This window comes from Bufo bufo, chromosome 1 (assembly GCF_905171765.1).
Source record: "Bufo bufo chromosome 1, aBufBuf1.1, whole genome shotgun sequence".
NCBI classification, from domain to species: domain Eukaryota; kingdom Metazoa; phylum Chordata; class Amphibia; order Anura; family Bufonidae; genus Bufo; species Bufo bufo.
In genome coordinates, this window is record NC_053389.1 from 124,821,303 (window position 1) to 124,848,566 (window position 27,264).

The 27,264-nt window shown below is 47.9% G+C and overlaps 1 protein-coding gene across 2 annotated transcripts; it reads right to left on the minus strand.

Annotated features, from left to right (window-relative positions):
* Positions 1-751: 751 nt before the first annotated feature.
* Positions 752-26,991, minus strand: C1H1orf174 (chromosome 1 C1orf174 homolog). Of its 2 annotated transcripts, none has more exons than XM_040429361.1 (5): positions 26,869-26,991; positions 22,633-22,755; positions 12,164-12,493; positions 11,829-11,954; positions 752-2,369 (listed from the first exon to the last, which is right to left on the minus strand). In XM_040429361.1, exons 1-4 carry the CDS (start codon positions 26,881-26,883, stop codon positions 11,829-11,831), a joined length of 594 nt encoding a protein of 197 aa, XP_040285295.1. In that variant the 5' UTR covers positions 26,884-26,991; the 3' UTR covers positions 752-2,369. The 2 variants fall into 2 exon arrangements, with proteins under 2 accessions (XP_040285295.1, XP_040285304.1); XM_040429370.1 differs by having other exon boundaries at positions 11,824-11,954.
* Positions 26,992-27,264: the final 273 nt, after the last annotated feature.

Consider the following 27,264-nt stretch of genomic DNA (forward strand, 5'->3'; position numbering starts at 1 on the left):
CGTCCGGATGCGTTTTGCGGATCGGATCCATCTATCAGTGCATCCGTAAAAATCATGCGGACGTCTGAATGGAGCTTTACAGGGGGGTGATCAATGACAGGGGTGTAATCAATGACAGGGGGGTGATCAGGGAGTCTATATGGGGTGATCACCACAGTCATTGATCACGCCCCTGTAAGGCTTCATTCAGACGTCCGGATGCGTTTTGCGGATCCGATCCATCTATCAGTGGATCCGTAAAAATCATGCGGACGTCTGAATGGAGCTTTACAGGGGGGTAATCAATGACAGGGGGGTAATCAATGACAGGGGGGTAATCAGGGAGTCTATATGGGGTGATCAGGGGCTAATAAGGGGTTAATAAGTGACGGGGGGGGGGGGGTGTAGTGTAGTGTAGTGGTGCTTGGTGCTACTTTACTGAGCTACCTGTGTCCTCTGGTGGTCGATCCAAACAAAGGGGACCACCAGAGGACCAGGTAGCAGGTATATTAGACGCTGTTATCAAAACAGCGTCTAATATACCTGTTAGGGGTTAAAAAAAACACATCTCCAGCCTGCCAGCGAACGATCGCCGCTGGCAGGCTGGAGATCAACTCTCTTACCTTCCGTTCCTGTGAGCGCGCGCGCCTGTGTGCGCGCGTTCACAGGAAATCTCGGCTCACGCGAGATGACGCCTATTGGCGTTAGTGTGACCTGGGAGCGCCGCAGAAATGACGCCTTTCGGCGTTAGCGTGGCGGGAAGTGGTTAAGTAAAAACCTAGTTTACAAATGCAATAGTTATTAATAAGACAGTCCATTAGTCTTCCTACTTTTTGTGTTTACATTGTTGCCTAGCAAAGGACCAAGGGACAGGTGACAACTTTTGAGCACCTCACTCCTGAGCGACTACCAATCAGAAGTAGTAAGGAAGGATTATGACGTGGACACGGATTGGGGGCAGCAGTGGACTTTTTGGCTCCGTCTCGTCCCGGACATTAAAGCTTTTCTCTGTCCAGCTTACATATATAGAAAAGACAACCCTGCAGGGAACCACTGTAACTAAACCTGCGGGTGCCTTTAGATGCAAACACTACCATAAGTGACATTTAATATAGTCAATACATAATTCTTCAAAACACAGTAAACATATATACACACACATACAGATGCAGCAGGGCTGAGTTTGTGATTTGACTGCTTGTTCTGTGTCTAGTGTTAGCTCCCTGAGAGAATGCAGTAGGTTAACTTGCAGTCCGTTAGAAAGCCACAGCGTGCACATCATGCGCACAACAAACTCGGCCCTCCTAAATCTGCAGTTAGTCCACTTAAAAGTGTCAATCTTTGCATCATGCCTTCACTAAGCAAAAGAGAAAATACTATTCAACGCTAACGTTTCAATCGCTGTGCGAACAGATGAAGCAGAGCTGAATGGGTCATTCAAATCTTAGGGACTAAGCAGTTGTGCGGCGAAAGCAAATGCAGTCCGATGGGAAGCCACAGAAAACAACCTCAGCTCTGCTACATCTGACCGTTTCCTAAATTGCCCCTACAGGATGTCATTCAAATTCCTTTGTCTCGCAGGACACCTTAACACCTGAGGCACACATCTTGTGACTCTCCAGCCGTTCCTTGACAATTCACTTTCTTCTTTTCCTCCATTCTGAATCCTTTCAGCTCCACTCATTCCTTCAATGTTACATACAGAAAAAGTAGTGAACGTAATATACACAATATAAATTACACATCACTGTGTGTGGGGGAAGGGATTCCCATCTGAGACATTTATGGCATAGCCACAGGAATGGCCATAAATGTCTGATAGATGTGGGCCCTCTGACCCCGTCAAGGTGATCTCTGGCTGCGACAGAACAGAGACGTGGCCGGGTATACAGAAACGCTGTGCTACGCAGTTTCTGAATTTACGGAAACGGCATACCACAAGCAGCTGGTTTCAGTAATCCTGGTCACCCCTCTATTAAATCACAGCCTGGATGCAGTGGCCAGAGGCCGGACTGATGGGGTCAGGGTGTGGTTCCCAGAGACCCCTCATCTACTGGATATTTATGGCCTATCCTGCAGATGAGCCATACCTGATAAGATGGGAGTGCCCCTTTAATACTGATATTCCTGGCAGCAGGAATACCACCACTGAAGGGTACAGGATTCAACACGATAAGTCCCTGAAGACACTTTTCCATTGGCAACAAAAGCCCAAAAGCTTTGGGACGGTGTACTGCTCGCCCTCCGTTTCCTCCATTTCACTTCAGAAACTGATTACAAGCGATGGGATCTCAGTTTATATACAAATAAAAGCACTTTGGCTTGAACGCAGTTCAAGTGTAAGAAGCATAAGGTAGTGGGTTCATTCCAGTGTGCTGGCTGCGGAGTGCCTAAAAAGACAGGAGAATACAGAAATTAGAGTGTTACCCCGCTTAGTCATTTCTGTGGATACTGTATCGCTTGGGCATTGTAGATAATGAGAAAACGGATGCAGCTCTGCTACATTTGACAAATTCGGTTTTGCTACGCTTGTTCACAAGTCACTGACATATACATATCTGATAACAGAGTCTTCAATTCACTTACTATTCTGCACTAACTTGAAAGGTTTATTGTGTCTTTATCATTAATCACAACAAGAGCTGCCGACAATTCTGCTGCTTGTTACTGGAAACTGTAGGTCACTTCTGCTGTCAAACATGACCGCTCGTTTACAGCTTTCAGCAATTCTGAAAGCAGCTCTGGGGTCCAATACATGCTGTAAGTCAGGATCAGTACAGGATATGTAATGCATGCACACAGTGACTCCACCAGCAGAATAGTGAGTGCAGCTCTGGAGTATAATTACAAGATTTTACTCAGGAGGAGTACAGGATAAGTAAGGTAATGTATGTACACAGTGACTCCACCAGCAGAATAGTGAGTGCAGCTCTGGAGTATAATTACAAGATTTTACTCAGGAGGAGTACAGGATAAGTAAGGTAATGTATGTACACAGTGACTCCACCAGCAGAATAGTGAGTGCAGCTCTTGAGTATAATACAAGATGTAACTGAGGATTAGTAGTAGAGAAGTAATGTATGTATAAAGTGGTTCTACCATCAAAACAGTGAGCTCAGATGTTAAAGGGTATATTAATTAGTGATATTTTGGGTTCTCAAATAATTTTCATAAATAGGTGTGAGTCGTCTAGAGATGACGCCGCCTATTTATACCTTAAATATAAAACACTCTCTGATTGCCTTACTCTACACTGAACTAAACTACATGCGACTTACTATAACTATACTATGGTGGCGTCCATAAAAAGACTATACACTGTATTATGAAAAATAAAGTATATTTATTAAAGGGAACCTGTCACCGGTATTTGTGTATAGAGCTGAGGACATGGGTTGCTAGATGGCCGCTAGCACATCCACAATACCCAGTCCCCATAGCTCTGTGTGCTTTTAGTGTGTAAAAAAACCTGATTTGATCCATATGCAAATTAACCTGATGTGTCCTGTCCCTGACTCCTCTCAGGTTAATTTGCATATGTATTAGGGATCGACCGATTATCTGTTTTACCGATATTATCGACCGATATTCAGGATTCTGACAGTTATCGGTATCGGCATCTATTTTGCCGATATTCCGATAACGTATGGGGAACACAGATCGCGCTGCCGACAGCGCTCTGTGTTCCCTCAGCAGCACAGGGGAGAAGGAAGCAGTGTCCCCTGTGATGCCGCTGCCGCCAATTAGAGGAGAGAGGACAAGAGGAGGGGAGGGGCTGTGGCCGCTGCGCCACCAATGAAGATAAGTCTTTCATTAATTCATATACAGGAGGCGGGAGCTGGCTGCAGAATCACATAGCCGGCTCCCGACCTCTATGAGCGGTAGCTGCGATCCGCGGCAGTTAACCCTCATGTGCCGCGGATCGCAGCTACTGCTCATAGAGGTCGGGAGCCGGCTATGTGATTCTGCAGCCAGCTCCCGCATCCTGTATATGAATAAATGAGAGATTTATCTTCATTGGTGGCGGAGTGTGCCCCCCCGTATTAATCATTGGTGGCGCAGTGCGCCCCCCACTCCAGTATTAAAAACATTGGTGGCGCAGTGCGCCCCCCCCCCCCACCCAAGCCCCCCCAGTTTTAATCATTGGTGACAGTGGACACAGGGTCCCCCCTCCCCTCTAATCGGAGCCCCAGCAGTGTAAGCCTGGGGCTCCGATCGGTTACCATGGCAGACAGGACGCTATTGAAGCCCTGGCTGCCATGGTAAGCTCCATGCTGCTGTGTGCACAAAGCACAGGGCAGCAGGGACAGTTTGAGCTCCTATTCACCCTGATAGAGATCTATCAGGGGGAATAGGACAAGGGTTCTAGTCCCTAAGGGGGCTAAAAGTTAGTAAAAAAAAAAAAAAACACCAAAATATTAAAGAGGACATTTCACTAGATTAAAAAATCTAAACTAACTATACAGACATGGAGAGCGGCGCCCAGGGATCCCCCTGCACTTACTATTATCCCTGGGCGCCGCTCCGTTCGCCCGGTATAGGCTCCGGTATCTCAGGCTATGAGCTGAGCGCTGCGATTGGCCAGCGCTACAGCATGGGAGAAAGAGACGCCGGCAGGTTCCACTGGGTGAAGCCTAACTGGGGCGAACGGAGCGGTGCTCAGGGATAATAGTAAGTGCAGGGGGATCCCTGGGCGCCGCTCTCCATGTCTGTATAGTTAGTTTAGATTTTTTAATCTAGTGAAAGGTCCTCTAAGTATAAATAAAAAAGAAAGATTTACAAATAAAGAAAAACTACACATTAACAATAAAAATATTCATTTTCAGCAGATTTGTGTAGGAATTTTTTTTTTTCAAAAATGAAATTTCACAGAATATCGGTATAAATTATTGGCTATCGGCCCTAAAAAATCAATATCGGTCGATCCCAAATATGTATCAAATCTTTTTTTTTGACACAATAAAAGCACACAGAGCTATGGGGACTGGGTATTGCGGATATGCTAGCGGCCATCTAGCAACCCATGTCCTCAGCTCTATACCCAAAATCCTGGTGACAGGTTCCCTTTAACACAATAACATGTCTACAGTCTACTAATGCGTTATATCTAGAGATATATATATATATATATATATATATATATATATATATTACACACACATATAGACGCACACACCACAGTACAGTAATAGCACTACAATAAACACCTAGCTACACTACACACAGTACAATATAATACACAATTCCACCCCACAAATCTACCTAAACATTACATTTACATACACACATACGTATACCAGCAGTCCATCCAACCTGGCTACACACTCTGTCCCTACAGGGTAAACACAACAGTGGCACTGCAAGGGTTAATACACGATGCAGGCCAGGAATATACTACAGGGAACACAATGCAGGCCAGGGGTGAATAGGGGTAAATCAGGGCAGGGATATTAGGGGTACCTCATGGGTTAATATTGGTGGCAGCAGTAAAGGGGTTACTGCAATTCTGGAGGGAAAGGGTTAATTGCAAACACAGGATATGTGGCACTGCAATGCAGGAGGGAAAGGGTTACTCAGCCATCTCCAGGGGCACGTGGGGCTGGTCTGCCTCTCTTCCTTCATGGAGCTGCTCAGTTCATCTCTCTCTCCCATGTGTCTGTTTGTGTTCCAGTCCCAAGAAAAAGAGCCTTTGTCCTGGCTGGGCTAATATAAGCCCAAAAGCAGCCCACCTCCCCCTCTTCAACCTACGGGCTCGTTCACACGAATGTTTTTTTTTTGTCTTCCGTATACGGGCCGTTTTTTGCGTTCCGTATACGGTACCATTCATTTCAATGGTTCCGCAAAAAAACACTGAATGTACTCCGTATGCATTCCCTTTCTGTATTTCAGTTCCGTTGAAAGATAGAACACGTCCTATTATTGCCCGCAAATCACGTTCCGTGGCTCCATTCAAGTCAATGGGTCCGCAAAAAAAAACTGAACACATATAGAATGTACTCTGTACGTCTTTCCTATCCGTTACGTTTTTGCAAAAATCTATTGAAAATTTTATGCCCAGCCCAATTTTTTCTATGTAATTACTGCATACTGTATATGCCATACGGAAAAACAGAACCGGAAACACAACGTAAACAAAAAACGTATCCGTTAAAAACGGCCCGCAAAACACTGAAACAGCCATACGGTCGTTGTGAATGAACCCTAAGGTGCATGTGACGGAATGCATGCACTCAGACTGTAACAGATGACTGCCAGTTGGCCCCCTGAGGCTCAGGATCTGTACAGACAAAGGAATTCCCGTCCAAGGTGTAAATGAGAGAATCCCCCCTTACACCATGGCACCACACACACACACACACCACTGTAAGGTGGGGGAGAGCATAATAACTAGGGTTGTCCCGATACCACTTTTTTAGGACCGAGTACAAGTACCGATACTTTTTTTCAAGTAGTCACCGATACCGAATACCGATACTTTTTTTAAATGTCATGTGACCGTTTTGGGGGATCTGTGGATCTGTGGATGACGCACTGTCATGTGGGGGACCTGTGGATGGCACTGTTATGGGGGACCTGTGGATGGCACTGTTATGGGGGACCTGTGGATGGCGCTGTTATGGGGGACCTGTGGATGGCGCTGTTATGGGGGACCTGTGGATGGCGCTGTTATGGGGGATCTGTGGATGGCACTGTTATGGGGGATCTGTGGATGGCACTGTTATGGGGGATCTGTGGATGGCACTGTTATGGGGGATCTGTGGATGGCACTGTTATGGGGGATCTGTGGATGGCACTGTTATGGGGGATCTGTGGATGGCACTGTTATGGGGGATCTGTGGATGGCACTGTTATGGGGGATCTGTGGATGGCACTGTTATGGGGATCTGTGGATGGCGCTGTTATGGGGGATCTGTGGATGGCACTGTTATGGGGATCTGTGGATGGCACTATTATGGGGATCTGTGGATGGCACTGTTATGGGGGATCTGTGGATGGCACTGTTATGGGGGATCTGTGGATGGCACTGTTATGGGGGATCTGTGGATGGCACTGTTATGGGGGATCTGTGGATGGCACTGTTATGGGGGATCTGTGGATGGCACTGTTATGGGGGATCTGTGGATGGCACTGTTATGGGGGATCTGGGGATGGCACTGTTATGGGGGATCTGTGGATGGCACTGTTATGGGGGATCTGTGGATGGCACTGTTATGGGGGATCTGTGGATGGCACTGTTATGGGGGATCTGTGGATGGCACTGTTATGGGGATCTGTGGATGGTGCTGTTATGGGGGATCTGTGGATGGCACTGTTATGGGGATCTGTGGATGGCACTGTTATGGGGATCTGTGGATGGCACTGTTATGGGGGATCTGTGGATGGCACTGTTATGGGGGATCTGTGGATGGCACTGTTATGGGGATTTGTGGATGGCACTGTTATGGGGATCTGTGGATGGTACTGCTATGGGGTGGGATATCTGTGGATGGCATTGTTATGGGGTGGGGGGATCTGAGGATGGCATTGTTATTTGGTGGGGGATCTGTGGATGGTGCTGTTATAGGGGATCTGTGGATGGAACTGTTATGGGGAGGATCTGTGGATGACACTGCTATATGTCATCCACAGATCCCCCTCATAACAGTGTCCCCCAATACACCGGGCCCCGCCGCTCACCGAAGTATTTATAAACGTGAATCCTTATCCTGTTATTAAGTTGAACTAACGCTGCCCTCTCCCATGTTCCCCTGTATCCCCCTGTATCCCCACAGCACTTACTTAAGCTTCCATAGCAGGCAGAGCGGACGGCACCAGTAACGTCACTCACTGACGTCGCGCGTCTGCTCCGCCTGCTTCATTCATAAAGTGGGCGGAGCAGGCGCTCTACGTCAGTGAGTGACGTTACTGCTGCCGTCCGCTCTGCCTGCTATTGAAGCTTACAGGGGGATACAGGGGAACATGGGAACATGGGAGAGGGCAGCGTTAGTTCAACTTAATAACAGGATAAGGATTCACGTTTATAAATACTTTGGTGAGCGGCGGGGCCCGGTGTAAGAGTACAGTGACTGCACCGGGCCCCGCCCATAGTTACGGACTCCAGCCCCTCCTCTCTCCCGATGCTGCATCTTTGCCGGGCCGCAAAAATATTCATTGCGGGCCGCATGACACCCATGCAGTAAGTAATACCCAGTCACATACCAGCAATAATTATCGTTGCCGGCTCTCTCCACCCCTTCTCAGCTGCCGTTCACTGCCCCCTCTATGCACCGCTCACCAGCCCGCTTGATGTAAAAAAAAAAAAAAAGTATTCTATTTATGTATCGGGGCGGGGTATCGGCGGCTGAGTACCGCCGAGAAAACTCGGAATCGGTCCCGATACCGATACTAGTATCGGTATCGGGACAACCCTAATAATAACCATGCTGAGAGAGATAAAATATATAGATATAGATAGACACAAAGTGGATATAAAAAGTCTACACACCCCTGTTAAAAATTTCAGGTTTCTGTGATGTAAAAAAATGAGAAAGATAAATCATTTCTGAACTTTTTCCACCTTTAATGTGACCTATAAACTGTACAACTCAATTGAAAAACAATCTGAAATCTTTTAGGTAAAGGGAAGAAAACATATAAAAATAAAATAATATGGTTGCATAAGTGTGCACACCCTTAAACTAATACTTTGTTGCATGGCACATTTTGACTTGGCAAGATTTGCCAACTCTTCTTTGCAAAAACACTCCAAATCTGTCAGATTACGAGGACATCTCCTGTGCACAGCCCTCTTCAGATCACCCCACAGATTTTCAATCGGATTCAGGTCTGGGCTCTGGCTGGGCCATTCCAAAACTTTAATCTTCTTCTGGTGAAGCCATTCCTTTGTTGATTTGGATGTATGCTTTGGGTCGTTGTCATGCTGAAAGATGAAGTTCCTCTTCATGTTCAGCTTTCTAGCAGAAGCCTAAAGGTTTTGTGCCAATATTGACTGGTATTTGGAACTGTTCATAATCCCCTCTAGCTTAACTAAGGCCCCAGTTCCAGCTGAAGAAAACCGCCCCTTGGCATGATGCTGCCACCACCATGCTTCACTGTGGGTATGGTGTTCTTTTGGTGATGTGCAGAGTTGTTTTTGCGGCAAACATATCATTTGAAATTATGGCCAAAAAGTTCAACCTTGGTTTCATCAGACCATAACACCTTTTCCCACATGCTTTTGGGAGACTTCAGATGCGTTTTTTTTTTTTCAAAATGTAGCCTGGCTTGCATGTTTTTCTTCGCAAGAAAAGGCTTTCGTCTTGCCACTCTACCCCATAGCCCAGACGTATGAAGAATACGGGAGATTTTTGTCACATGTACCACACGGCCAGTACTTGCTAGATATTCCTGCAGCTCCTTTAATGTTGCTGTAGGCCTCTTAGTCGCCTCCCAGACCAGTTTTCTTCTCGTCTTTTCATCAATTTTGGAGGGACGTCCAGTTCTTGGTAATGTTACTGTTGTGCCATATTTTCTCCACTTGATGACGACTGTCTTCACTGTGTTCCATGGTATATCTAATGCCTTGGAAATTATTTTGTACCCTTCTCCTGACTGATACCTTTTAACAATGAGATCCCTCTGATGCTTTGGAAGCTCTCTGTGGACCATGGCTTTTGCTGTGGGATGCGACTAAGAAAATTTCAGGAAAGACCAACTAGAGCAGCTGAACTTTATTTGGGGTTAATCAGAGGCACTGATTACAGGTGTATGCTGACTCGTATTTAACAGGATTTTTGAATGTGATTGCTTAATTCTGAACACAGCTACATCCCCAGTTATAAGAGGGTGTGCACACTTATGCAACCGCATTATTTTTTATTTTTTTTGTTATCTTCCCTCCACCTAAAAGATTTCAGTTTGTTTTTAGGTTTATAGGTCACATTAAGGCCCCTTTCACACGGGCGAGTATTCCGCGCGGGTGCAATGCGTGAGTTGAACGCATTGCACCCGCACTGAATCAGGACCCATTCATTTCTATGGGGCTGTTCACATGAGCGGTGATTTTCACGCATCACTTGTGCGTTGCGTATAAATCACAGCATGCTCTATATTCAGCGTTTTTCACACAACGCAGGCCCCATAGAAGTGAATGGGGTTGCGTGAAAATCGCAAGCATCCGCAAGCAAGTGCAGATGCGGTGCGATTTTCAAACACGGTTGCTAGGAGACGATCGGGATGGAGCCCCGATCATTATTATTTTCCCTTATAACATGGTTATAAGGGAAAATAATAGCATTCTGAATACAGAATGCATAGAAAAATAGCGCTGGAGGGGTTAAAAAATAAAATAAAAAATAATTTAACTCACCTTAATCCACTTGATCGCGGAGGCCGGCAACTCCTTCTGTCTCCTTTGCTGAACAGGACCTGTGGTGAGCATTCATTACAGGAAAATGACCTGTGGTGACGTCACTCCGGTCATCACATGATCTTTTACCAAAGGAGACAGAAGGAGAAGCCGGCCTCCGCGATCAAGTGGATTAAGGTGAGTTACATTTTTTTTAAATTATTTTTTTTAACCCCTCCAGCGCATGTTATAAGGGAAAATTATACAATCTACAGAACACCGATCCCAACTCCACACAACCTGGGGGCACTTGGGTATACATATACACATCCCCACACATATATTGGGCCCAAAGTGGCCATACAAGGTAGGTATATATATATATATTTTTTAGAAGTGGGACGACGAATCCGTTGAATTTTGCTCGATTCGTGGACTCGAATCCCGACGTAATTTCGAATCCGACGAATCCCGCCGCGACGTCACGTGTCATGTCCCCGCGCCTACCATTTCCCCAGTGGCGTTGCCCCCCATGTGCCCCCATTCATTTTGGCCACTCACAGGAGTGTACATTTCTTCTAAACTGTAATCGGTATCCTCTGACCTGGTCCTGCAGCAACTTTAAATCAGCGCTTGCTCGGTAACAACTAACAGGCAGTGCAAGCGCCTGCTCCTCCCACTAGGCGGCGCAGGCGCGTGACACCACTGTGAGCACTGCCCGCGCACTGCCTGTAGGCTGTAGCTTGGCCCTGTTACCGAAGCTAGCTGAGGAGTGGTGTAAGGTACTAGTAGAGATTAGCGGCAGCTTATTTAAAGTTAAAGTTACTGCAGGATATGGATTACAGTTTTGAAATGTGACTGTCAAATGTACACTCCTGCGAGCGAGATCTGTCGATGACACTGTCATGGGGTGGATCTGTGGATGACACATATAGCATAAGATGCTATATACGGTATGTGTCATCCATAGATCCCCCTCCATAACCCTGCTATCCACAGATCCCCCTCCATAACCGTGTCATCCACAGATCCCCCTCCATAACAGTGTCATCCACAGATCCCCATAATTCTTATGTACAGGATTCGAGATTCAAAAGATTCGATATATTCGAAAAAAATTGGATTCGTCCCACCTCTAATATATATATATATATAATACATGTATACATATATTTGAATAATACTCCTTCCCTCTACAACAGCTCTGGGCTATAATAAAGGATGTAACTCAGGATCACTACAGGATAAATAATGTATGTACAGAGTGACTCCACCATCAGAGTAGTGAGTGCAGCTCTGGAGTATAATACAGGCTGTACACCAGTTTTTATAAATTTAGAAATGTTTTTCTTAAAGCTCTGTTCACATCTGTATTGTGGCTTCCATCATGTTTTATGCCATTTTTAATGTCAAGAATTTTCCATCGTTTTAACGAGAACATCTTCTGACCAAAAATTATGGAAACCTTGATGAAGTCCCCACCGGCGGCTAGTAGATCAGGGCTCCTTTCACAATACCTTACTTAAATAGTATCTTCGTTATTCGGGCCTTCGTCCTCCTCGTCGTCCTCCTCCTTAGCTCTGTAGTGGAGGTTCCTTAGCTCTCGTCTACTCATAGAAGCGCGGGATGTGGCCACAGGTGGAATGTCCTAGGTGTCAAAGAAATCAGATTATAAGACACCAATCTTCACTGATACTATAACTACTGCCATTTTTATCTGCAGCTCTCAGGATACCGGCTGCATGTTAATTTATAATACAGTAAATGTCATCCCAACGAGAATGAAACTGGCAAGGTGCCAAACTAGGTGTCTGGTTACAAACAAACCCCGCATGTAGTCTGACCTCAAATTCTCACCTGCATTAGATCTGCGTTTTCAAAGAATCTCCCAAGTGGCATTGGTTGGTTGCTGTCTTCATCAAAAAAGGGACTGTTGTCTCTGCCATCTGGGAGTGCTGTGCCCAACAAGGTCATCCCATCACAGCTATCATCAGTTAACCCATGATATGACACCTGACGAGCAGGGACCCGAGTGCTGACCGTCATCTTTGGACATCTCCTGCCTGGACCTTTTGCCTGAGCACCAGCTTTGGCACCTCTCTTGGCGCTATCACAGGGTTTTCCACTGTTCTGGTCACATATAATCTTTTTGGACAGGTTCCTGTTGGAAGCTTTGTGGGTTGATGCCTGAAATAAATTAGATACATCCATTTTCCATTAGATACATCCTCTTTAGCATAACCCTTTTCCACTAAACAGGGCCCCCATGATTGGATGATCATAGGAATATCTGCTGCTGGTTCCCCCTTCATGTGACCACTGCTATAATGGATTTTTTGACTAGATTTGCTTCATTCCGCACAATCCTTTCTTCCAGAGAATATACTCACCATCCCTCAATTTTTATATTAAAGGGCTTGTCCCATGAAAGATATTCTACAGTTTACAAACCAGCGCCTGGATCTGAATATTTTTGCATTTAATTAAAAATTCATTATAGCTACTGAATTAGGGCCCATTCACACAATCGTATGGCCGTCGTGCCCGTGCTGTGGACCGCTGCAGAGGCACCGGCCGTGTGAACTCCGATGCGGACCCATTGACTTGAACGGGTCCGCGATCAGCAAGATTCGGCAAAAGATAGGATAGGTCCTAACTTTTGCGGTGTGAAGGCACGGATCGGAAGCCCATGTCCTATGTTTTTCCGTATCATGCAGATCACGGAGATCATATGGCCGGTGCCTGTGTTTTGCGGACCGCTATTTGGGCACGGTGGCCATAGGTTTGAATGAGCCCTTAGGGTTCAGTCACAAGATAGTATGTATTTTGCAGTCCGCAAAAAAATACGGATGACGTCTGTGTTATATCCATGTTGCATCCGTTTTTTGGGGGGGATTCATTGTAACAATGCCTATTCTTGTCTGCAAAATGGACAAGAATAGGACATGTTCTATCTTTTTTGCGGGGCCGCGGACCAAAACCGGCCGTGTGAATGGGGCCTATTTAAGTGAAATCTGTATAGCGCCACCTGCTGTCTAATTTCTCTGTCCTGCTCACTGAGATAGAAGCACACGCTCAGTTCCATCCTTCAACTGTGGCCAGCTACAGTAGAAAGAACACGCTCCCTGAGCGGACAACTCAAATCTAGCAGAACAATTAGATCAATGAATGGGGAGATCTCTGGATCCAATGAGGTACAGAGCTGGTTCTAGATATGTTAGAAAGAGATTGCCCTGTACTATATGATGTCCGGCTATACCCCTGCCAACTATACCCCCTCCAGCCTGGAGAGAGCATATCAGTTTTTAGCTTAGTGTCGTAGGAGGCAGACCTCTCTTTGCAGGGTCAATTCTGCTATTTTTTATTAGGTTTCCTTTCAGACTGGGGGAACAGGGCCACCTGGCCTCCCTGTTTTCCAAGGGACCAGCTCCCCCAAGAAGAAAAAAAGAGGACCAGGGCAGCCTCGCTCCCCTGCTTCCCGCCAGCCAAGGGGTCACCTGGATCCAGCCCTCCCTCCTTGCCAGCTACCTGCCACTTCGGTACCAGCAGCTGAGGAGGTGACCCTGCTGAACCCATCGGGTGAACAGAGGAGGAGGAGGATGGGGCGAGTAGTCCGGATTGGGTGAGAATTCCTGTGTTCCCCTCTATTCTCCCTGCCCCCCCCCTTCCCTCCCTGGGGCCCACATGTCCTTCTCACATGGGGTTTGGCCCTGGTTCTTCCTCCTCCAGCTGGTCTCCGGCATGCGCCCCCTCTCCTGGGCAACCCGCTCCTCCCATTCCGCTTTTCAGCCGACCTGAAGTTCTTCGCGGCCAGCCGTCACAACTAATTTAGCACCGATCTCGGGGGCCTACTAGGTTGCAAATTCTCTGAGCCCGCCCCCTACACTTGAAGGAATGGGACCCTCGACCGCCAGACACTCCTTGGAGGGTGGAGTTGCCTCTTTTTTCCACGCTGGCCCTCCCTCTTCTCCTCAGTCGGCAGGAAGCTTCACTGGGGGACATCAGGACCTGGTTCCACCTGCAGCTTTCTGGTAGGACAACTCTATATCCCTCCAGCCCTGGGACCAGCTCTTAGAGCCATTTTCGAACCCACGACTGACACCCGCCCGGCACCAGCCCCCACCCACTATGCTTGCGCAAAATGAGAGCTCATGTTACCTCGGGCCAGTCGGACTCCCTGTGTTCCGCATGCCTGCGCCCAGACCGGCCCTAGCCATCCCGACCGAGCAGCCGCACTCCCCCCCCCCCTGACCGTGTGGAACCCGGGCAGTAGAGGACCTATCAAAAGTTTGCCAATCCACCCTCTCATGGGTCGATTGGTTGACCAGTCCTCACCTCCGCATCTTCCTAGGGCAACCAACCCAGGGGCAGACCTTCTCACAAACACCCCAGAACAGGACACCTTTCCTCTTCTGGCGCCTCGGTGTCTCCCCCAAGGCCACGCTCGGATATGTCCTCCCTCCCAGGCGAGACACTGTCCAAAGGGGAGGTTACTTGATTCAGACTCGGATCTGGAACAATCTTCTAAGACTGTTTCCATGGCAGATAGCCTGGTCGTGGCTGTCCACGACACCGTCCAGGTTCAGGACGACTCTCCTTCGTCAAGCCGCCAGGGAGTTTCTTTTCTCCACTCGAGACAAGCCCCTAAGGCCTTTCCCTTGCATGACGATTTTTCGGTCGTCATTGCCAAGGCATGGGACTATGCAGACCGTTGTTTCAGCGCTTCTAAGCTCCTCGATCTGTTATACTCCTTTCCGCCAGACCTGGTTGTAAAATGGTCGTCCCCGCCCGTCACGTGTCTCACTAAGCATACCGCTATCCCCATGGCTGATGGCACGTCCCTTCAGGACCCCGTGGATTGCCACCTGAAGTCTTTTACCGAGTCCGCCTTTGCGAAGGCTGGCTCCGCGCTTCATCCCATTTTTGCCTCCGCGTGGGTGGCTAAGGCGGTCTCTGAATGGGCCCTTCGCCTGCACCAGGACATCGCGGCTGATCTTCACCCAGTGGACCTCCAGTTTTTGGCCCTGCAGATCTCTCAGGCAGGAAAGAACCTCTGCGAGGCCTCTTTGTATGCGGGCTCTCTTGTTGCCCGCTCATCCGCTCTCACAGTCGCCTTACGACGCGAGGTGTGGCTTAAAGTCTGGGCTGCAGACTCCTCGTCAAAGCGTTCCCTTACTGGGCTTCCCTTTTCGGGCTCTCGTCTGTTTAGTGCTCGGTTGGACGAGATCATCTCTGAGGCCACGGGCGGTAAAAGTACCCACTTCCCACAGGGCAAGGCCAAGCGTCCAGTTCACTCTAGGCCCTTAAACTCCTGTTTTCACTCCTTTCGCCGCTTCTTCGGCACACGCCCGCCGGCAGGGGCGCGACCCAGGGTTTCCAATCAAGAGCAGAAGAGCTTACTTTAAACACCAACCGTCCTTTAAATTCCAACCAGCCTGGCACCCGTGGGCAGAACCCGCCCGCGCTCCTGCCAATAGAAAATCTTCATCATGAAGGGGCGCCCCCGCCCTCTCGGATGGAGGGTCGGCTCCTCCTTTTTCAGAATGTTTGGCGGTCCCACATTTCCGACGAATGGGTACTCAAGATAGTAACCTCCGGACTGATTTTTTCTTTCGCAAACACCCAGGGACTGAGTTCGGGCCGCCGCCTTTTTTCAGGCATTACAGTCCCATCTCGACCCGGGAAGTTATCTCCCCGGTTCCACTGGCGGAGCAGTTCACAGGTTTTTAATCAAACCTGTTTGTCGTCCCCAAGAAAAAGGGATCTGCTCGCCTGGTTCTAGACCTCAAGTTGCTGAACCGGTTTGACAGGGTCCAGCACTTCAGGATGGAGTCTCTCCGCTCTATGGTTGCCTCTCTGGAACGAGGCGAGTTCATTTCCTCGGTGAACATTCAGGAGGCGTACCTGCACGTTCCCATTGCTCCCGCGCACCAGCGTTTTCTTTGCTTTGCAGTCTCACCACTACCCTTCAGCCTAGCGACAGCACCGCGAGTATTTACGAAAGTGCTCGCTCCTCTCCTCATCCTTCTCCATTCCAGGGGCATCACCCTGATGCCCTATCTGGACGACATCCTCATCAAGGCTGCGACCTTCGGTCAGAACAAGGACAGTTTACACATCACCCTGGACGCCCTGGCTGGCTGGTGAACTTTCAGAAGTCAGCACTGCATCCCAGCAGGCGATTACTTTCCTCGGCATGATCCACGACACGGCGACAGTCCTCCTCCCCCGGACAAGCGGTTATCCCTTCAGCGGTCGGTTTATCATCTCCTCTGGAGCAGACATCCGTCGATCCGGTTTTGCACGCGAGTGTTGGGAACGATGGTCTCTTCCTTCAAGGCGCTTCCATTTGCCCAATTTCACACTCCCCCTCATCCTGGGACAAGACTGTTACGATTGTTACGGCATACTAGGAAATGCTCCAAACTCCTGAATGGAACCTCATGAATAGCTGCTAGCAGACGAATAGGAAACGCACCCAAGCGGCTTACACTCCTAGCAATCAGTCTCTAACAGCATACAGTGAATCCCCCCATGAACGAGACGAGGCTCCGTGTTGAGGGTCAAGCAGTGGTCACCCAGAGCTGTGTGTTTATTGTTCTTATATAACATTGTTACACACAAGTACCACCCACAGGGTTTTGTAAAAACAACCAATAAACACGTACAATACAGTAAAACACTCTCACACAAAATCCTCCCCTCTGCCTGTGATACAATTACCTTACACAATGGGTTGATGTAATTATCACAAATATACAATGTCCCACCCATTACAGTACACATAGACATTTAACATATCCCAAAATGGCACGAATTAGACCAGGGGTTCAAAAGTTAGTAAAAGTCCTTTGTGAACAAAGGAAGCATGGCTTTTCTGCCCAGAAACAGTTTTTACAGAGTTAGTCTGTGTGAGATAATTGGCTTAACTGGGTGTGGTAAGCCAACTAGGTACAGAAAATACCTCTATTCACAACAGCAAAACTACACAAAAATACATAACTCCTATCAAACTGAACAGAACCCCCACATTCAACTTATCCCCAGATGGCTTGGATCTGAGCGCTCAGTATATCCGAACAGCGCTCAGATGCCACAAACACAGTCAAATCGCCATGGGGTTTAAGTTTAGCATGGGCTGATGAGAGGGCCCATAATCCTGGGGCAAGAGGCTGGCAAACAGGCCCCTCCAAAACCCAGTGGCAAGGTTATTTTCGCAAAACATCTCCCCCTCCCAGGGAAGAGTAACCAGATACCTGACCTCACGCCGGTCGGTATCTGAGTTAATCTGGCAGTCCACCCACAACCAAATACTGGACCTGTTGATTTTGGTAGCCTGTCTCTGTCCAGTGAGTCCACCAAGGTTATGTTGGTAACTGGTACTCCCGGTCTCTGTGTTGCTCCCTGGCTTGGAGTGGAGGTTGCTTTGTGGGCAGGGATCAGCGGTACTATGCCCTGGTTGCCAGCCTCTTGCCCCAGGATTATGGGCCCTCTCATCAGCCCCTGCTAAACTTAAACTCCATGGCGATTTGACTGTGTTTGTGGCATCTGAGCGCTGTTTTGATATATTGAGCGCTCAGATCCAAGCCATCTGGGGAGATGTTAAATGTCTATGTTTACTGTAATGGTTGGGACATTGTACACTGCTCAAAAAAATAAAGGGAACACAAAAATAACATCCTAGATCTGAGTTAATTAAAAATTCTTCTGAAATACTTTGTTCTTTACATAGTTGAATGTGCTGACAACAAAATCACACAAAAATAAAAAAATGGAAATCAAATTTTTAACCCATGGAGGTCTGGATTTGGAGTCACACTCAAAATTAAAGTGGAAAAACACACTACAGGCTGATCTAACTTTGATGTAATGTCCTTAAAACAAGTCAAAATGAGGCTCAGTAGTGTGTGTGGCCTCCACGTGCCTGTATGACCTCCCTACAACGCCTGTGCATGCTCCTGATGAGGTGGCGGACGGTCTCCTGAGGGATCTCCTCCCAGTCCTGGACTAAAGCATCTGCCAACTCCTGGACAGTCTGTGGTGCAACGTGACGTTGGTGGATAGAGCGAGACATGATGTCCCAGATGTGCTCAATTGTATTCAGGTCTGGGGAACGGGCGGGCCAGTCCATAGCATCAATGCCTTCATCTTGCAGGAACTGCTGACACACTCCAGCCACATGAGGTCTAGCATTGTCTTGCATTAGGAGGAACCCAGGGCCAACCGCACCAGCATATGGTCTCACAAGGGGTCTGAGGATCTCATATCGGTACCTAATGGCAGACAGGCTACCTCTGGCGAGCTCATGGAGGGCTGTGCGGCCCTCCAAAGAAATGCCACCCCACACCATTACTGACCCAATGCCAAACCGGTCATGCTGGAGGATGTTGCAGGCAGCAGAACGTTCTCCACGGCGTCTCCAGACTCTGTCACATCTGTCACATGTGCTCAGGTTGAACCTGCTTTCATCTGTGAAGAGCACAGGGCGCCAGTGGCGAATTTGCCAATCTTGGTGTTCTCTGGCAAATGCCAAACGTCCTGCACGGTGTTGGGCTGTAAGCACAACCCCCACCTGTGGACGTCGGGCCCTCATATCACCCTCATGGAGTCTGTTTCTGACCGTTTGAGCAGACACATGCACATTTGTCGCCTGCTGGAGGTCATTTTGCAGGGCTCTGGCAGTGCTCCTCCTGTTCCTCCTTGCACAAAGGCGGAGGTAGCGGTCCTGCTGCTGGGTTGTTGCCCTCCTACGGCCTCCTCCACGTCTCCTGATGTACTGGCCTGTCTCCATGTAGCGCCTCCATGCTCTGGACACTACGCTGACAGACACAGCAAACCTTCTTGCCACAGCTCGCATTGATGTGCCATCCTGGATAAGCTGCACTACCTGAGCCACTTGTGTGGGTTGTAGACTCCGTCTCATGCTACCACTAGAGTGAAAGCACCGCCAGCATTCAAAAGTGACCAAACCATCAGCCAGGAAGCATAGGAACTGAGAAGTGGTCTGTGGTTATCACCTGCAGAACCACTCCTTTATTGGGGGTGTCTTGCTAATTGCCTATAATTTCCACCTGTTGTCTATCCCATTTGCACAACAGCATGTGAAATTGATTGTCACTCAGTGTTGCTTCCTAAGTGGACAGTTTGATTTCACAGAAGTGTGATTGACTTGGAGTTACATTGTGTTGTTTAAGTGTTCCCTTTATTTTTTTGAGCAGTGTATATTTGAGTAGCGATTTCTGTCCTATTGTCTCCACGTGTGTCTTGGCGATTTCCCTTTGTCCTGAGAGATAATTGAATTACTCCTCGGTTGTCTCCAGGACAGAAGACATTGTGTATTCTCCTGCCTGTGATGATTACATTAACCCATTGTGTAAGGTAATTGTATCACAGGCAGAGGGGAGGATTTTGTGTGGGAGTGTTTTACTGTATTGTACGTGTTTATTGGTTCTTTTTACAAAACCCTGTGGGTGGTAACCTTGTTGGAAAATGCTTGTGTGTTCAATAAAGAGTTCCTGTTTTACATTCAACATAGAGCCTCGTCTCATGTGTGTGGGGATTGCTATACGCTGTATACTCCCTTGGCTATAACTCCTAGCTCTTGTAAGAGCTGTTCCTGCTCTCTGGATTTAGGAAAGGTTCACCCACTGGAGCCTGGAGCCTTGTCGTAGGTCCAGGGTGGGTAGGAGACAGTGAGACCTCAACCAAGCTTCGGCGGTTCGTGGGGTCTGCAGCGCTTACGGTGTCAAGTGGAGTGCTTGGAGTCCTCGGGAAGCACTAGGAGCATCCATCGACAGAGGTACCCGGTCGGGGTGCCAGGAGATCCGTTACAAAGACTATACCATCAACCTTTCCTCGCAGGTGCGGTCAGACCTCAGGTGGTGGCACTCAACTCCAAACACGGTCTCCGGCAAATCCTTTCTCCTGATCTCATGGTCGGTCATCACCACTGATGCGAGCCTCCTCAGATGGGGCGGGTCTTCCCACCTCGGACAGTCCAAGGCAAATGGTCTCTGTTGGAATCCAGATTACCCATCAACATCCTGGAACTTCGGGCCATCCATTTGTCCCTGCTTCATTGGACTCCTCTCCTGAAGGGACTGCCGGTCTGGATCCAGTCGGACAATGCCACAACGGTGGCGTACATCAATCACCAAGGGGGAACCCGCAGTCGGGCGGTGATGGCGGAGTCGGCCAAGACTCTAAAGTGGGTGGAGGAAAATGTACCAGCTCCATCGGCAGTCTACATTCCAGGAGTGGAGAATTGGACAGCGGACTTCCTCAGCTGGAACCCAGAGGTGTTTAACTCCATCTGCCTCCGTTGGGGCCATCTGGACGTGGATCTGATGGCATCCAGGATTAACCACAAGCTTCCCACCTTCATCTCGCAGATCCCCAGGCATGCACAGTTGACGCACTGGTGACCTCATGGGACAGCTTTTCTCTCCTGTACGTCTTCCCCCCTTCTCCTACCCCGGGTCCTTCGCAGAATCAAGAGGAAAGGCATCCAGACGATTCTCATCGCCCAGGATTGGCCACGCCGAGCCAATCCTCTCCTTTTTGCAAAGGGGGCTGGATTTGGGTCTTGGTCTTAGTTCTCTAAAAGTCCATGTGTCAGCGCTTGCAATCCTTACGAGCGTCCTCTGGCGCAAAAGGCCCCGGTTAAGACCTTCCTTCAAGGGGTGGCTCACACTGTCCCTCCTTATCACCCCCCTTTACCCTCTTGGGATTTGAACTTTGTTGGTTCTCTCCAATCAGCTCCCTTCGAGCCTCTTGACGCGGTGTATCTCCACCTTCTTTCCTGTAAAGTGGCCTTTCTGGTGGCGGTCACCTCCATCAGACGTGTGTCGGAATTGGCGGCACTCTCCTGTAGGGAGTCCTTTCTTATTCTGCACCAAGGTAAGGCGGTGCTTCACCCCGGGCTTTCCTTTTTTCCGAAGGTAGTCTCCGCCTTCCATGTCAATGACGACATCGTTATCCCCTCATTTTTTCCCTCGCCTTCACATCCTAGGGAACGGGCCCTCCACCAGTTGGATGTGGTTCGTGCTCTACGGGTTTATTTATCTGCTTCGGAGTCGTTTCGGCATACCGACTCACTCTTCGTTATTCCCGAGGATTCTCGCAAGGGTTTGGCAACCTCCAAAGGAACGATTGCCAGGTGGATCCGCTTGGCCATTGCCAAGGCATATCGCTCCCGCCCCTCCATATCACGGCTCACTCGACCAGGGCGGTAGGCGCTTCTTTGGCCTGTTTCCACCAGGCTTCCGCTTTACAGCTGTGTAAGCCAGCAACCTGGTCTTCCTTGCACACGTTTACCAAGTTCTACCAGGTGCATACCTTTGCGTCGGCAGACGCCGCTCTGGGTTGCAAGGTCTTGCGGGCTGCGGTATGTTAGGCTCCTGCGACTTCCATGGGTGTGTGGTTTCTTCCTTCCCCGTGGACTGCTTTGGAACGTCCCACGCTCCTGTGTACCCCAATGATATGAGCGAGAAAACAAGATTTTTGTGGACTTACCTGTAAAATCTCTTTCTCGCTGAGTTCATTGGGGGACACAGCTCCCTCCCTTTGTTTGTTCTCTAATTTTGCCGCAGGTGACGGCGGTTGTTTGGCTTGTGGGGTCCTCAGTTTTGAGTTCGGACCCACTGGTTATTGTTATGTTATTTAATTTCTGATTTATTTTCCTCCTACTGCTTGCGCACAAACTGATATGCTCTCTCCAGGCTGGAGGGGGTATAGCCGGCGGGAGGAGCTCACAATTTTTAGCTTAGTGTCGCCTCCTAGCGGCAGCAGCAGCTATACCCACGGTCCTGTGTCCCCCAATGAACTCAGTGAGAAAGAGATTTTACAGGTGAGTCCACAAAAATCTCGCTTTTTTGCGGTGCGGACTGTCGGATGCGGATCGTGGACCCCATTCAAGTGGATGGGTCCACCATCAGCATGCGGCGGTCCTACGGTTGTACATTCGAGTGCATGAGCCCAAAGTCTGAGGTCCAAGCGAAGCAAATGCCAACTAAGATGTCATCTTGGAGCGTCCTTGGCTAGAAGCAGCTTTTCTGATTAGACAATTGCAGGGCAGTTATGTATGTGTTACCATTAACGCTCGACCAGGGGCTGGTATCCTGCATTTCTAGTCTTGAGACGTAAATCCACCTAGTTTATTTTTTTTATTTTTATAGAGCTGCAGTCCCTGTTTCCATAGCGACACATAACTCGGCAGATTTGCTGCTTAGAGGGTGAAAATCCAGCATTCCCGGACACATATATAACTAAAACATGAAGACATATCTAGATGACGACACAACCTACACATGCTCCGGGATCCTTACCAGACATTTCTTCTTTGCAGACCTTACAGAGTCGCAGATTTCATCTTCATCATCAGAGGATTTCTGTGCGTCTGAGCAAGTCTGATTTTTTGGGCGAGCCGAGCTTCGCACTCCATCTGCTAACTAGAGATACATATACAAAATCTTGTTATCTTCACCGTAAATAATGCAATGAACATGGAGGAACTGGAGCGGTTATTGGGATTATGCAAATTAAAAAAACTTGAGATTGCACATGTTAGCGGCTGTTTGTGCTCCAGAGCTGCACTTCCTACTGTAACTTCCTATACTGAGGCAGGAAGTCTCCTATGGCAGCCTACATGCAAACTCCATAGCAGAGATGGGAATCACCACAGTAGGCGCGGGCCAGGGGAGGTGTAGTTACAGAAATGGCCAAGTCGCCGGCGCTCGGCTGGTTCTGTAGCTTCCGGGTTTGCGTAGCTCCAACAGGACCCATCAGACCCCACTGACTTATAAGGGGTCCATCATTTTGACAGGAAGAATAGCACCACATGCTGCTCTATTCCCGTCTGATCTGACAATAGGTGAACGCAGTTTACAGTTATGGTCCTTTTCGGGAAAGTCCATTTTTTTTAAAGAGAATCTGTCAGCTCCAAAACTCCTCCCAACCAGAGTAAGCGGAGTATAGTGTAAGTCCGAAGTCCGGTTATGTCATTTTTATCTTCATACTCCCCTGCATTCCAACGCGGTGCACCAAACATTGACTGGACTCCTGAGCTCACACACATAATGGAGAGGACTAAAGGAGGAGTCCTCGCAGTAGATTTTACTGCTGGTTTGTGGGAGCACAGTGTCATGAAGAAATGACTGAATACAGTTTTCTGAGCATTGACGGGTTCAGCAGCGTCATCTCGCCTAGCCCAGTCAATCAAGGGAATGGAGACGACAGACAGAAAGATATGCAAAATAAAATGAAAAACTATTCTATACGCATAGATATGAGAAAGAAAGCCAGAAAAGAAATCAAGAGAGAAAAAGATAAAAAAGAAACAGAAAAAGAGAGAAAGAAACAGACAGAGAGAAATATCAAGAGAAAGAGAGAAAGAAACAAAAAAGAGTGAGTAAGAAAGAGCAAGAGAGGAAAAAAAAAAGATAGAAAGAAAGAAAAAGAAAAAAAAAAGAAAGAAAAAAAGAAGGAAAGATAAAACAAGATAAAAGAGACAGAAAGAAAGAGACAGGAGAGATATATAAAAAAAAGAAACTGAGGGAAAAAAACTGAAAGAAAAAATGAAAAGCAGAGAAAAAAAAAAGAGAAAGCAGAGAAAGAGAGAAGAAACAGAAAAGAAAAAGATAACAATAAAAAGAAACCGAAGGAAATAAAGAAAGAGAGAAACAAACAAAAAAACAAAAGCAGAGCAAGAAACAAAGAAAAGCTGAAAAAGGAACAGAAAGAGAGAAATAAATAGAGAAAGAAAGAGAACAAAGAACAAAAAGCAGAGAAAGAGAGAAAGAAACAGAACGAGAGAAAGAAACAGAGAGAACGAAAGAAATAGAGAACGAGAGAAAGAATCAGAAAAAGAAAGAAAAAAAGAAAAAGCAAGCAGAGAGAGACAGAAAAAGAAACAGAAAGATCGAAAGAAGCAGAGAAAGAAAGAAAAAGAGAGAAGGAAGTAGAAAAAGAAAGATTGGGAGAAATAGAGAAAAAGTGAGAGAGGGAGAGAAGGAAAGATAAAAAAAAGAGATAGAGACAGGAAAGAAAGAGCAATAGGGAAAAAAAAGACTAAAGAAACAGAGAAAAGAAAAAAGAAATCGAGAGAAAGCGATGGAGAAAAGATTGCTCTGCAGGATGAGGTTTGCACGGTGGTTCTGCTCTTTCAGCACCCGTCCAGTACACGGGGACTCCTACAAGGCTCGCTTTCATACTTCAGCCTGGGCTTCCCAGGAACCTACGTGCTAAATATCACAGGAGACAATGCAAATCATCACCCGAGTCCACCGCAGACATCTTCTGATACCCTCACCCACTGCCCGACTATCACCAGACCACTTACTGACTCGCCCACCATCTGTCATCATCAGACAACTCACCAGCCCCTACGTCACCACCTTCTGATTGCCACCCAACTTGCCTACTGTCTCCAACATCCATCACCAAACTATTGCTATCAGAGAACTCCATAAGGGGCATTTATCATATTGTGGCATAAGCAAGTCGCAAATTATGACGCATGTCGTACTTAATGTGCAGCCCGTAAAAGGGCGGGGCTTCACACCACCCACTAGTTTTACTATAACTTGAAGTCTGTGCCCGCCTGTAGCTGGCATAGACTTCAGGTTCTGGCCCACAGCAGGGCATGAGCCTAAGAGACATCCTCAGGGAGATCAGGACTGGCATATGGGAATAACTCAACAACGCATCCAGTTCCTCTATTATCACTTTAGGCTAAATTCACACGGCAAAATCCATGGCAGAAAAATCGGTAGAAGATCAGTAACTGAAAACAGGTCGTTTTTGGTGGTGGATTCAGAGAGTGGCTAAAATCTGCTACTGATTCCGCAGCGGAAAACGAACTTTAAAGTTAAAAACTCCTTGTACACAGTGTAAACGATAGGGGTTATTCAGTAGCGGATCTGAAGAACGTGTTGGAAGCAGATTTGATTTCATAGAAGTCAATGGGGAGCAGAGGAACCTCAACCAAATACTCTTCTATGGGAGGCCTTACATGAGGCGGAACTTTCCGCCAGAAAATCCACATCATCAAGACTTCCTCCATGTTATCCTCTGGGGCTGACGATTGTCTATCCCTGCCGTGTGCGCAATTCACATTTTGCAGCGTAAATAACGCTGTGTTGCAGATTTCCTACGCGACGATCTTTCCGTTCAAATCAACGGGAAATTGATTCTGCAGCGGAAAAACCTGCAACAAAATCAGCACCAGATAATCGGAAACTTTTGTTAAACTCCGAAAGTGTGGATTTTCTGTCAGAAAATTCTGCTTCATGAGGGCAACCTAATCCGCTTGTAGGAATTCCTCTAGAAACCCGCCGCCAAAGAAAAGCGGTTTTCAGCTACTAATCCACTACGGATTTTGCCGGCTGAACCTTTCAAGCGTTTCAGAACAGCTTTTCGTACCCAGCCCTTGGGTGGGATAATTCAGAAGCGCTTTGGGTGGTGGAAACGCCGCTAAAACCGCTCGTGGTTTTCTGCTAGCTCAGTTTAGCATTTCGAAGTCGATGGAAAGCGATCAATGGCGTTTTGACTTTTGACGGTGGATTTAGCTGCAGAAAATGGCCGTTCACTGCAATGGATTTGACTCATGTGAACAGACCCTTACCTTCCAGAGGATCCGAAGAAAATTCATCCTTTGACTCCATGAATGTCCGTCCGCTCACATATTCTGACACACGGCCCAATCATTCAGCCTCTTATAGTCCTCATCAACGACTCTCATCATCCAACAACTCACCCACCGACTCCATTGGCATCTAGCGCCCAACTATCACCATTTATCCACTGCATTCACCATCATCTGACAACTCACCCACTACCTCCATCATCTGACACCCAACTATCATCATCTGACAATTTATCTACGGTGACCTCCATCATCTGACAACTCACCCACTACCTCCATCATCTGACAATTTATCTACGGTGACCTCCATCATCTGACAACCATCACATCGGACAACTCGTCCACTACTTCCATCATCATCCACACATCACCCACTACCTCTGTCACCATCTGACTACCTATCCATCATCTGACAACTCACCCACTACCTCCATCATCTGACACCCAACTATCATCATCTGACAATTTATCTACGGTGACCTCCATCATCGGACAACTCGTCCACTACTTCCATCATCCACACATCACCCACTACCTCTGTCGCCATCTGACATCTCACCCACTGCCTCCACCACCAACTATCACCCTCTGACAGCACATTCCCCGTATCCATCAGCATCAGACCCCCCCTAGAATGATCTGGTACCCAACCAAACCAGACAGCACCTCCATCATCTGCCACCACCAGACTGCCCACGTGACCTGACAACCCTACCGCTCACTATCCCGGCCATAGTTGATACTAGATCCTGCAACCCCCAATGCCCTGGCTGCAGCGCCCCATTACACAGCACTGCTCCCCCAACATCCTGGTGCCCATATTCACCCATGACCCGGGGGCACCGCTCTGCCCCTGAGGCCGTCGCCCCCTCCCCTCCATCCCCACAGCGCCCCCCAGTGTGCCGGACTCGCTCCTCACCTTCCTCTTCTTCATGGAGAAAACCCGGCTCCTGCCGCCGCCGCCAAAACTCTCCTACTACTTGGTAAAACTTTCCAGGCTCCGCGGCAGCCCCGCCCAGCAACTCACACACGGAGAACCGGCCTGCGTCTGACGTCATGAGCGAAACACATAGTAACGTGGCCATCTTAACTGAGGGCAAAACAACAGGGACAGCCACGGTGTAAGTGAACGCACGCAATGTGACGTGAAGCCCATGGAACCCATGCCTGCAGCTGGCAAACGCTTATTAACCCCTTTTAGTACCCTGTAACGTATAAGGTAAAAAAATAAAAATAAAACTTGAAACGTGATTAAAAGCTTTCCTTTTCTTTGAGTTCTTGTATTATTAACAAAATATACCTCAGAACAAAGTTT